Here is a 13,395-nt window from a genome sequence, read left to right as displayed (position 1 = left end):
GTTAATGTGACTCTGAAACTGCTTTTAGTATCTGGTCATGTCACCATTGATAGCGACCCTCTGCTGTGGCTTTTGGGTAACTAGTGTCCCTCTTCCAGAGCGGAGTGGGGGGGCAAGCAGGTGCCTTAGATTTAGCCCAAAGGTGAAGATTTGCATCATAGACAGCCTGGATCAGAAATTGAATGTGCTGAAACTCAGCTCACAAGATAATCAAACCAAGTGAACTTGTGTCCTATTGCATAGTCTCATCTTATCCATGCCCCCTGCTGTCCGATACCTGGAATTCTGTTGTTTTATACTTCCTCCACTGCTATTTGAATTTCCTGCTAGACAAAGTGGCACATCTACTTCAATCTGCAAAGAATGATTTAAGATCCGAAGAAGTAGTGGAAGTGACGGCGACGGTGGTAGGGAATGAGAACGGCACCCTTGCTGGCTGCTGCCGAGAGTTGATTCTATAATAAAAAATAAAAAGAGGAATAACCTTGGAGGTCAATCACCACCCTGAAAACAGATAGTAGACATCACGTAGTATATGTGTACCAAATTTCAGGTCAATAGTTCAAAGACTGTGGCAACGACCCCCACTTTGGTTTTTGACAAAAGTTTTTCATCTCTTGATCCATTGCTGTCCCGGATTCTGACACTGTGATTAGTGAGTCTTACCTTGAAACTTCTGTCTTCCATATCTGGAAAAGCTCAGAATATATGTATTAAACAGAAAGCATATTCAGCAAGGCTGAATCCAATACAGTTAATTTCAATCCAAGTTTAATTTAGCAATATTTATTTATTTTTGCCACTAGCTGTTCAGTATCCTTACAGATTGTGGATAGAAACAATTAGCCACTGATGCCGGTCAGGGATGTGAATTCTGAATGATCTGGTATTCAAGTATCTGTAAGGGTTAACAAATAGATAACTAATCAGAACAAAAAAAAAAAAAACAAGTTCAAATTATACATTATTATAGTCTGATACAAAACTAATTTTCCCACTGCAGTTAAGGTTGGTTCATCTGTTTGACAAAAGCAATACAGAGAAATAATATATCATAATATTAAATGTGCAGTGATTTATTGCATGTCCGTAGGTCTCTGTTGTTAAGGCAGTCCAGGTGTCTGTTGTAATTGCCACAGGCTTGCCATTTGGAGCTTCATTTTTATGGCTGTGACTTTTTCTTCATAATTGGATAATAAATGTTGATAACATTGATGACTATAATGTTATTGTTAGTAGCCTCACTGATTTCCTGAGGCACACATTACTTACTGCTGGTACTGGGCTGGATATTTAGAGTGCGCCTTTTATTGAGTCGGCAGCTGTACACAAAATCCAGCACCACGCTGTTCATTCAGCCTTACTGAGGACCATCTCAGTTCAAAGAAACTAACTTGTGGGGAAGAAAGGGAATTCGCTAAACAATAATCACAGTATTTCCAGTTTTGTGCTACTGCTGAGTATGTTATTGCAGAGGTTTACAGCAATTTTCTATGTTATGGTGTGCTGGGCTGGTAACATCATTTCTAGAGAGGCCCAGCAAATCAATAAGCTAATTAAAAGGGCATGCTCTGGACCCACTGGAGAAAAGGAGAGAATTAAAATGTGCAGCATTATGAACAATGCTGCAGGTCCTCTCTATGATACACTAACCCTGAGGACTTTCAGTCAATGAATTATTATTATTATTAGTGGAATGGCCAAATGGGGGAGGCAGCTTGATGAATGAGGTCTCCAGGACTCTAAACAAATCCAAATCATATTATGTGATATCATCCACTGTTAAATTCTGCTACATACTTCTAAGTTTTTTATTTTTATACTGTATTGAGGATCACTTCTGCTCTGTTCTGTGAATTGTATTGTATTGACCCCCTTCTTTTTGATACCCATTGCACGCCCAACCTACCTGGAAAGGGGTCTCTCTTTGAACTGCCTTTCCTGAGGTTTCTTCAGTTTTTTCCCTACTGTGGTTTTTTTGGGAGTTTTTCCTTGTCTTCTTAGAGAGTCAAGGCTGGGGGGCTGTCAAGAGGCAGGGCCTGTTAAAGCCCGTTGTGGCACTCCTTGTGTGATTTTGGGCTATGCAAAAATAAATTGTATTCTATTGTATTGTATTATTCAGGAGAAGTTTATCAAGAAATGCGACTGGGGCTCCTTTATACCAACGGCCAAACACCTGCAAAATGCCTCACTGGGACTGTGACAGCCAAGTAAGAACTTTTCTTTCTTTTTATTTTTCTTGCTTTATAGTCATTCTGGTGTGTGTTCAGAGCAAAGTGCGTGTGCATATTTATTTAATTATTTTTTATTTACTTATCTACCTATTTGTGCATTTGCCTATTTAAAGCAAGACCAAGGAGCTGGTGGTGGATTTTAGGAGGCCCAGGCCCCTCATGGACTCTGTGATCATCAGAGGTGACTGTGTGCAGAGGGTGCAGACCTTTAAATATCTGGGAGTGCAGCTGGATGACAAATTGGACTGGACTGCCAATACTGATGCTCTGTGTAAGAAAGGTCAGAGCAGACTATACTTTCTGAGAAGGTTGGCATCCTTCAACATCTGCAGTAAGATGCTGCAGATGTTCTACCAGACGGTTGTGGCGAGTGCCCTCTTCTACGCGGTGGTGTGCTGGGGTGGCAGCATAAAGATGAAAGACGCCTCACGCTTGGACAAACTTGTTAAGAAGGCAGGCTCCATTGTAGGATTAAAGTTGAACAGTTTAACATCTGTGGCATAGCGACGGGCACTAAGTAAACTCCTGTCAATCATGAAGAATCCACTGCATCCACTGAACAGTGTCATCTCCAGACAGAGGAGTAGCTTCAGCGACAGACTTTTGTCACCGTCCTGCTCCACTGACAGACTGAGGAGATCGTTCCTCCCCCATACTATGTGACTCTTTAATTCCACCCGGGGGAGTAAATGCTAACATTAATTTTATTTTAATTTTTTTTCATTTTTATCACTCTTTAATTTAATATTGTTTCTTTGTATCAGTATACTGCTGCTGGATTATGTGAATTTCCCCTTGGGATTAATAAAGTATCTATCTATCTATCTATCTATCTATCTATCTATCTATCTATCTAAAGAGCTTCTGTAAAAAGCCACATTTCCCCTTGAGGACAAATAAAGTTCTAAAGTTTTATATTCATTTTATTATTGAATGCTATTGTGTCTTTCCCCTTGATGTCAGCTGGGCTAGCAGCTTGGCCAGTTCTGCATGCAGAGTGCACTGGTTGGGTCTTTTATACCACTGCTACATCAGGCTCATCAATGCCTCTGTCTGCTTTCTCTGTTGCTGACTCCAATTGTGCTAAGCCATATTGCAAAGCTCTTTTTGGCTCTCTTTACCATTGAAAATCTCAAATAATTGAGGGACAAAGAAAATAAAGCAATGCAACCTGGCTAACTGATATTATTGCTTGTAACTCTTGTTTGTCATATGTATCCATTTGGGGGCACACACTTCCAGGGACTTGTGTTCTTTAAAAGCTATTGAAATTATGAAACCCTTGTGATAAAGGTGTTTTATTGGTGCCGACTTGGCACAGACTGACACCAGAGGCACAGGCAAAATAAACAAAAAGATTTATTTTTCTTCACCTGTGGGGCACATCTTCCCCGTAATCCCCACAGGCACAACACAGTCCCATAAACACCACCAAAGAAAAATACCCAAACCACTCTTCTTTTCCTCCACTCTTCCCAGGGCCGCTTTGTTCTCGTCGTCGTCCTCCTCCCGACTCTGGCGCCCTGAGTAGTGGCTGCAGGCTCTTCTTATAGCCCACCCGGAAGTGCTTCAGGTGGTGATTAGCCTAATTAGGCTGCACTTCCGGGTGTGGCTGCATCACAGCCCAGACGGGCTCGTTAAGTCCTTGCAGCTTCCCCTGGCGGTGGCCATGGAAACCAGCAGGGATGAGCTCCGAAGTCCAATGCCTGTGGCCCCGATTCAACCCAGGGGGCCTGCCACCAAGTGTTCCAGGGGACGTAGCGTGGATCCCATGGCTACTCCCCCGGATCCAGTGTTGAAGGGGCATCCCAGCTGGGCATGGGTCATGGCCGTCCACCACACCCTCCATCCAAAACTCCCCCACCTCTCCAGCACATAGTGAAGAGATAACATAAGGCAAAGAAAGCAGAATGTACTTTAGTTTTACTGTCGCTCTTTACTCTGAAAATAACAACTAAAGAAATTCTAGTGTAACAATATGGCTGCCATAGTAAAGATCCCTAACTCCATACATTTTCCTTCCTAAGTAGGCAGTAGGAAGTATTTTTGCTAGAGATAGCAGCGAGATCATTATCTGTGACTGTCTTCCATGAATGACCTTTGCAGTGTCACGTGTTAGTCATCCTGACATTTGATTCATTCTCTCCCTCCCTTCTCGAGAGTTGACACAAAACATATGCTGCTGTGGCAGCAAGGATCAGTCTTCACTAACCCATCCCTTCTTTTAGGAGAATTGCCAAATACCTGGGCTACACAGACAACGATGGCTTATTGTTTGAATTCTATTTGAACGTTTAATGATTGTATTGTGTTGGATTTACCGAAAAATCTCACTTAAACTGGATGAAACTGGTGGGATATAAAGATCTAAGAAATGATAAACAGCATCACATTCATTCTTACCTCCCATTCAGGGTTGGCTTCAGCCTTGTGTAAATGTCCCGAGAATCAATTCTAACAACCCTGTAACCTTTTATTGCACATTTCAGGGATTAGGGAGAAAACACCAGCAGTAATTCTTTCCAAAACGTTTGTGTTCTAAATGACTGTTGGTGTTTTATGAGGTGACAGATGACATGGTGGCTGCCGAAGTCGAGATGGTGGATTGTTCAGTCTCCAAATTCATATCAGCCTTATAAGCGACATGGCGACAGTACTCATAAGTGACGTGTCTTATCCACTGCTGGCTGTTTCTTTCTGGCCTGAAAAGGATGACAAAGACCTTGGGCAGAGTAATGCAGCCAAGAATACCCCAAGAGGATAACGCGATGGACACCCCAAGTATCACCGTCTGCAGATCTTTGATATCACTCACGATTATGAGAATTGTGCAGCCCCAGATAGCAAGGAAGATCAACATACTAAAGGAAATGGATCGGGACTCACTAAATGCAGGAGGAAGAGCATTGCTCTTGATAGCCACCCCCCAAGAACCTAAACAAAGGAGCCCGAGGTAGCCAAAAGAAATGAGGTACCAGTACTTGTTGTTGCAGTCACAGGCCATGTTAGTATATTGCTTTGCTTGGGGCACATAGGTGAAGTGGAGGGGATCCCTCAAAATCCATGCTAAGCAAATGGCTACCTCTACCAAAGTTCCCAATGTGATGATGATAATGTAGGAATGAAGCTGAAGCTTGCTTGGTCTTTGTGCTTTGTTGGCAAAGGCAATCAAAATTTTGCAGGACCTGGCAAGAATACTGGAGAGGCAGACCGAGAACCCCATAGCTGAGAGAGGCAGACCTATCAGACATGTGTTATTTGTTGGGATCACAGCAAACAGGAAGGAACTGGAGAAAGCAATAATGAGACCAGCCAAGTAGCAGTAGAAGATGTTCCCTCCAGACATTTTCACAATGGGGGTCTTAGCATGTGCCAGAAAAACTGCCAGAGACCCCACACACATAACGATCCCTAATGGGGACAGGATGTAGATCAAAACTTCATGGACAATGGTGAGAGGCAGGCAGTCTGCAAGAATAAAATGAAACAAGAGAAAAGGACATTATCCAAATGAAATAAATGAGGCTCTGCTACTCTCGGCATTGAAGCTGTTGTCACAAATACAGATTTTGTTCTTGAAGAATGCTTTTCATTTGTAATAACATTTATCCTGTTGTGGAATTCACATGAACAGTAGACGTTAATAATCCTAAAGTGGAGTTCTTATCTCTGGCAACCTCTTAACAGCCATGCACTCACTCATAATTTGTGCAGAGGGGATATGAGACATAATTGTGATGAAATAGTTAAAATAAGACAAGTGATTCACTTAAGGGAGAAGTTTACATGGGGGTAAATATGTAACAAAATGTACTTTCAAACACCCGAGTGTCCGGAGTGTCACGTGGGCGTTGGTCCACACATTCCACTTCCTCCCCTACTTAATCATCCATCATGGAGGAAGCTGGTGTTCATTGAGAACCTAGCTTCTGACAACGACAGACCTCAGATCCATCCATCCATCCATTATCCAACCCACTATATCCTAACTACAGGGTCACGGGGGTCAGCTGGAGCCAATCCCAGCCAACACAGGGTGCAAGGCAGGAAACAAAGACCTCAGATCCTTCAGAAGCTATTTTCAGACTATAAGAGATACCAAATATATCACTTTTCGCTTACTTTCTTTAACTAAATCCAACCTGGACATTAAATGGGGTGACCCTTAGAGCCCCATCTCTTCTTTTTCTCTATTTCTGATTTAATTCACATGACTTTATATGTTGTAAGCATCAGGCTAGTGTTTGGGCAGCAGGAAGCTTTGAGTTACAGTTAGAACCCGGCAGCTTATTGTGGCCAGACTGCTGATGGATGATGGTAAGGGACAAATCCATTAAGTGAAGCTCTGACTTCTCTAAATGCCAGAAGTGACTCTACTCTGTTGGACCCTTCAGCAAGACCCTTAACCTGCAGTTGCTCCATCTTGGGTATGACATTAATCTGCATCAAGCCTAGAATCCAGGTCATCCAACTGGCTGGGAAAACTCAGGGGTTGGTGGCAGGATTGGCACTCCAGCCACTGTAAAAAAAGCTCACACTGTTCCTGTGTGGTTCTGAGGTGTCACCCATTGCACGGCTGCACTTGGATCCCAATCCAGGTGGTTCATCGTGTGGTGGGTGTGATAACATGCTGTAATCAACGCGTGCTTCTGACCTCCTGTTCCAGTTCAGTCCTGGAAAGTTGTACTGGCTGCAGGTTTTTGTTCCTACCCAGTTTCTTAGTTAGAAACCAATTATTGTGAATAACAGAATTTATTATTTAATTTATTATTTAATTCTGTATTATAAATTTGTTCTTGTTCCAAGAATATCATTCAAATGGAGCAGCTTAGTAAATTCTGTTTGTTTATTTTTTCTCTTTGAATATACAATGGGCGGTCGGAAAATCGAGAATACACCTTATGAGAAGGATTTAGGAGTCATAGTGGACTTTAAGCTATCTACTTATCGACAGTGTTCAGAAGTCATTAAGAAGGCTAACAGAATGTCAGGTTATATAGCGCCTTGATGTGTGGTGCACAAGTCACAGGAGGCTATGCACTGGTGAGGCCTCATCTGGAGTACTGTGTGCAGTTTTGGTCTCCAGGCTACAAAAAGGACATAGCAGCACTAGAAAAGGTCCAGAGAAGAAGAGCGACTAGGCTGATTCCAGGGCTACAGGGGTTGAATTATGAGGAAAAATTAAAAGAGCTGAGCCTTTACAACTTAAGCAAAAGAAGATTAAGAGGTGACATGATTGAAGTGTTTAAAATTATGAAGGGAATTAGTCCATTGGATCGAGACTGTTATTTTAAAATGAGTTCATCAAGAAAACTGGGACACAGTTGGAAACTTGTTAAGGGTAAATTTCGCACAAACATTAGGACGTTTTTCTTTACACAAAGAACGATAGACACTTGGAATAAATGACCAAGTAGTGTGGTAGACAGTAAGACGTTAGGGACTTTCAAAACTCGAAACTTGATGTTTTCTTGGAAGAAATAAGTGGATAGGACTGACAAGCTTTGTTGGGCTTAATGGTCTTTTCTCGTCTAGAGTGTTGTAATGTTCTCTTCAAGTTCTTTACCAATATTTTAATAATGCAGATCATTAGCAACTGATGGTTTCCTCAGAATAATGCAGATATACAGTATACAATATCTGTGGATAAGATGTTAGGACAAATTAGATAACCAAATAAGACTGATGGTCTGAACAGTCACCCCTTGTCTTGAAAATGTTAAACCATTGGATAGTCTGTCAAGTTACATAACTTTTTTGACTTAACAGTTTGTAGAAGACATAAAATTAGAAATAAATATATAAAAAGTCAGCATCTTTAATTTCATTTGGATTGTTTGGTAATCTGAAATGAAAGTTAAATAAAATAAAGGCCTCCAGACTCTTGTTGGTATTTACCTGTTCCATTGCTGAAAGTCCCTCCTGGGCAGGGCTGACATTGCATACAGCAGTGCCCAATCATTACACTTTTTTCTGAGACTTTACAAGATTGAACACACACAGCTGAACTCGACTAAAAAAATAAAATAAATAAAACACACAGTCATAAAATACATTAATTCAAGGAAAATCATGAATAATTGACGACCATAATTATTAACAATAGATTTGTGAAGTTTTCATTACCCAGTTTTATAAAAATTTACAAAACACCACATCCACCCATCAGTTATCCATGAAACAAAAGAGTATTGAGACAATTTTATATTAAAAATCATAATCTTCAGTCAGTCATTTTCCAACCAGCTTTATCCTAACACAGGGTCACAGGGGAGCGTTGAAGCCAATCCAGCCAGCACAGGGCGCAAGGCAGGAACAAACCCCAGGCAGGGCGCCAGCCCACCACAGGGCACACACACACCCACATGCCAAGGACAATTTAGGATCGCCAATGCACCTAACCTGCATGTCTTTGGACTGTGGGAGGAAACAGGAGGACTCGGAGGAAACCCATGAAGACACGGGGAGAACATGCAAACTCCACACAGGGAGGACCCGGGAAGCAAACCCAGGTTTCCTAACTGTGAGGCAGCAGGGCTATCACTGCACCACCGTGCTGCCCCATAATTGTCATATAAAATTAAAACAGCCCATTTTAAAAGGCACTTTTAAAAATACTTACATACTGTAACTTAATATTCTTGGTGTGAGGGGGTCAGAATCCTCCCACCTCTTGATGCCACTGTCCATTAAACCGCTCACTCAAAAAAATGAACTTTTGGGGATGCTCACTTTATGTACCTAATTTAAGTTTCTTTAACTTAACATAAGTTACAGTCTGTAATTAATTATTGTTCAATTTTCTTAAATACTTTTGAAAGTATTCCCAATAAAGTAGTATTCAATAATTAGAAACGGAAAAATATCTATTAATACAAGATGACCAATACTAGGCATAAAATCACTATCAGTATTACACTATGAAAGGGTAAAAAGAATTAAAATAAGTAAGCCATCTAGCCATTAACATTAATTAAAACACAGTAATTTGTTAAACTTAGAAAAATAAGTAATAACTTGGAAAGAATCTGATTTATTGTATAATGGGAATTGCAATGGCACATGGTAGGCAAGAAGATTGGGGGTTTGCTCTGAATGTTCGTGTATATCTGGGACCAAAAGATCAGGTGTTGGGCACCAGAGATTGGGACTTCAGCCACTGAATCCTCTCATATCCTGACGCTACTGTCCATAGAACCTGTCCATTAAAAAATGAATTGGGAATATTCACTTCATGTACCTAATTTAAGTTACTTTAACTTAAAGTTTTGATGTTTTCTGGTATTACATACCTTTATCTAGTTACATTAACTCAAATCGGATTGGTGTCACACTAACACAATTAATTTATGTTGAAACATCACAATCAGATCATCTTCCCACTTTCCCTATGTACAGTTAAATTAAGTTGATTTAATTTCAAATAGTCAAGTTTTATGTACATGATTATCCCATATTTGCATAAAATGTGATATTTTGCATAAGGAATCACCCCTTTTGTTAACAAGCTTTGTAAACTTGGAAAGAAAGTTAAAGATTTAGTAAATTGATTTTTTTTTCCAAATGCCTTGGTTTTTTAGGGTTATAGAAGCTAATTTCTGAAGATTTTTTTCGATAAACATCACCCACCCTACATCAGAGTAGCATTTTATTCTTTGTTTACAAAATAGTAATTTAATTAATATTAAGATTGCATGAAGAATGCAGTCAATCAACATATAACTTGATTACCTTATGCGGTGATAATTGAATGGCTAACGACTTAAGAAATTAAAAAGTATTGATATAGTTTGAATATTTATTACAGATAAGAAAGACCAAATTCTGTGATGTATCTTTTATGTAAGTCCATTTAGTTTTTACATTAAATCCAGTAAAATAAAACAATGTTTAGGTTGTGTTAGTTAGTTTAGTTTGTTGAACATAAGGACATGTATTTGCTCTAACTTGACCACATTGAGTGTAAGTCATTTAAGGGGTCCAATACAAAATCCTTTAGTTTTACAATTTACACAACTCAGCTTTGAATAAATTGTTGAAATAGCACAGTAAAGCAAATCCATAAAAATATATATTTTTTGAATGTATGTTTAGAGCAGCTACCCCCTTCTAGTATAATTACTTACTTCAAAACACCATTTATCATCAGGTTGATAATGTCGGCTCTTTACAATAATAATCTCCAGATAATATTGTTCAATCGATTCAGTCTTACATATGCTTACATAATTGCTTTCCATTTCCATTTCTTTCCAGAGAAGAGAAGTGACTTTTTCTGTCCTCTAATAGTTGACTTATACCAAACACAGCAGCAGAGGGCGCTGCCGAGTGAGCAGTTTGCAAACGCACTCGTTCTGTCTGGCATTTGCCTCATTTGCATTATTTTACTTTTGTTTTAAGACTGTAACTGTATTTAAACATTCTGTGAACCTCTGATAAAAGATCATCACTGTAAGATTTTCAATTAATTATTGTACAAATACTCACAGATTGCGAGACGTTGTAGCAGTTCATTTTTGTGTATGTTTTATCTGCATCAATATTGCACACTTTGAAGTCATATTCATTTGCAATTGCATTGCTAATTGAGCTTGGCAGCTGTGATGTTTCATTCTGGATAAAACAAACAAATTAATAATCTTCACTTCAAAGAAAAGTTACTATACATACTGTACTTTTACATTCTACAATATATAATATGGCAAAAATGTTTGTGCTGTTCAGCTGTCTCTGAAGCAATGGCTTGCCTGGCTTATGGAGAAAGCAGACCTTTCTGTGATTTGATCAAATGGGAAGTCTCTATGTCTCACTTAATCTCGCCTTGAATGTCAAGTAACAGGTGTGACAGACGACACCCCTTCTGTGTATGTGGCAGGGGAGCAAGCATGGGCGGCACAGTACCTCCCCCGGACCACTCAGTGGCAGCCCTACTGGGTGACTGTGGTGCCTCAGATACCTGCAGGGCTCCATGGTAGATGAAGTTCTCCACAGCCCTATTGGGATCCGGGGTGGGCACCAGAGATGTTCTTGGGCCCGTCTGGGTCGTACTTCAGCCACACCATTGGAGGCAGGTGGTCAAGCACTTGAAGCACTTCTGGTTGAACTATAAAAGGGGCCAGTAGCCACCACTCCAGGAACCTGAGTCGGGAGGAGGAGGACAACACCTGCCGGGAGGAGTGGTGGAGCAAGGAAGAAGAAGAGTGTGGTGTTTTGGTGATTTTGGGACTGTGTTGTGCCTGTGGGACACGGGGAAGACGTGCCCCACAAGTGAAAAAAAAAAAAAAGTTCTCTTGCTTTTATACGTGCCTCCAGTGTCAGCCTGTGTTGGGTTGGTGCCTATATAGTGCCTTTGCTACACAGGCTTATGTCTGACATCGAGGAGAGAGAGAGAGATGCCCCTCCATTTGAAATCTTTGAAGACCGATTATTTCTAACACTTTGTGTTGGACTCAGAGCATCTGGGCTATAAAGAAACTTATGTCAGAATACTGCTTGTAGATTTCAGTTCAGCATTCAGCACCGACGTCCTTGAACTGTTGTTAGCTAAACTTCTGCAAACCTAACTGAAAGCTCGGATCTGTAAATGGATTTATATATTTTTTTCACAAACAGAAAACAGTATATTTGGATGGGCTCCAACCTCCCAGAGTATATCCATATTAGCACAGGTGCCCCTCACTTTATCCTTCATTCCTATTCCTATCCTATTCCTTAATAATCAGACAGTCAATGCCACCAAAACAGTGCAAATCTTGATTGAATTTTGCAAACATCAGTTACAATCTCTCCCTCTAGAAATGAATGATTCTATAGTCAATATGGTCAAATCCTTCAAATTTTTGGGCACAACTATCACAAACATTTTCAGCTGGGACCTTAACACCACTTCCATCACTATGAAGACTCAGCAGCAGATGTATTTTCTACAACAACTAAAGAAATGAAATATTTTTTACTTCTTCCTAGAACAATTCTACAAAGCCATTAGTAAAAGAGCGATCACTTTCTCTGCTGTTGTCTGGTTTGGTTCACCAATGGTGCACTCCAAAAATAAGTTTCAGCTTGGTTGTGAAGTCTACTGAGAAAATAATTGGCTTTGCTCCTCCATCTATTGCAGACCTATTTGTATCTACTGTTATAAACCATATCAGAAGGATCACCATGGACTCGTCTCACCCAGATCACTTGTTCCTGGTAAATGCTTTAGTGTCAGTTAAAACTAAAACTAACAGACTACTAAACAGTTTCTTTCCCAGAGCCATAGTCCTTGTAAACCAGTAACTTCTTTATCTGTCTTCTTCATTTATTCCTGTGTTCTTTCATATATGAAGGGGTGTGTGTGTGTAGACATATTCACATATGTGTGTCGGGTGCACACACACAATGCATGCATGTGCTTTCAATTGCACATATTCTTTATAACTACATTATTCTGCAACTGTATAGGGTAAGTTGTTTAATTTGTGTCATTTATGTACAGTGCAGCCGGAAAGTATTCACAGCGCGTCACATTTTCCACATTTTGTTATGTTACAGTCTTATTCCAAAATGGAGTAAATTCATTTTTTTCCTCAGAATTCTACACACAACACCCCATAATGACAACGTGAAAAAAGTTTACTTGGGATTTTTGCAAATTTATTAAAAATAAAAAAATTGAAAAAGCACAGGATTGTCTCGAGGCACAAATCTGGGGAAGGTTACAGAAAAATTTCTGCTCCTGTGAAGGTCTCAATGAGCACAGTGGCCTCCATCATCCGTAAGTGGAAGAAGTTCGAAATCACCAGGACTCTTCCTAGAGCTGGCCGGCCATCTAAACTGAGCGATCAGGGGAGAAGGGCCTTAGTCAGGGAGGTGACCAAGAACCCAATGGTCACTCTGTCAGAGCTCCAGAGGTCCTCTGTGGAGAGAGGAGAACCTTCCAGAAGGACAACCATCTCTGCAGCAATCCAATAATCAAGCCTGCATGGTAGAGTGGCCAGACGGAAGCCACTCCTTAGTAAAAGGCACATGGCAGCCTACCTGGAGTTTGCCAAAAGGCACCTGAAGGACTCTCAGACCATAAGAAACAAAATTCTCTGGTCTGATGAGACAAAGATTGGACTCTTTGGTATGAATGCCAGGCGTCACGTTTGGAGGAAACCAGGCACTGCTCATCACC

At 40.5% G+C, this 13,395-nt stretch overlaps 1 protein-coding gene across 1 annotated transcript in view; it reads right to left on the bottom strand.

The window, feature by feature from the left end:
• Positions 1-3,665: 3,665 nt before the first annotated feature.
• Positions 3,666-13,395, bottom strand: part of LOC120542539 (extracellular calcium-sensing receptor-like) — a 50,487-nt gene continuing 40,757 nt past the window's right edge. Inside the window, exons 6-8 of the mRNA XM_039775066.1 lie at positions 10,722-10,847; positions 8,133-8,247; positions 3,666-5,702 (exon numbers count right to left, since the gene is read on the bottom strand). Coding sequence (XP_039631000.1) covers positions 4,792-5,702; positions 8,133-8,247; positions 10,722-10,847 — 1,152 coding nt within the window. The 3' untranslated portion in view covers positions 3,666-4,791. The remainder of the gene's footprint in view (positions 5,703-8,132; positions 8,248-10,721; positions 10,848-13,395) is intronic.

This window comes from Polypterus senegalus, chromosome 13, assembly GCF_016835505.1.
Source record: "Polypterus senegalus isolate Bchr_013 chromosome 13, ASM1683550v1, whole genome shotgun sequence".
NCBI classification, from domain to species: domain Eukaryota; kingdom Metazoa; phylum Chordata; class Cladistia; order Polypteriformes; family Polypteridae; genus Polypterus; species Polypterus senegalus.
The sequence above is the reverse complement of the archived record's forward strand: the minus strand, read 5'-3'. Positions and strand labels throughout refer to the sequence as shown.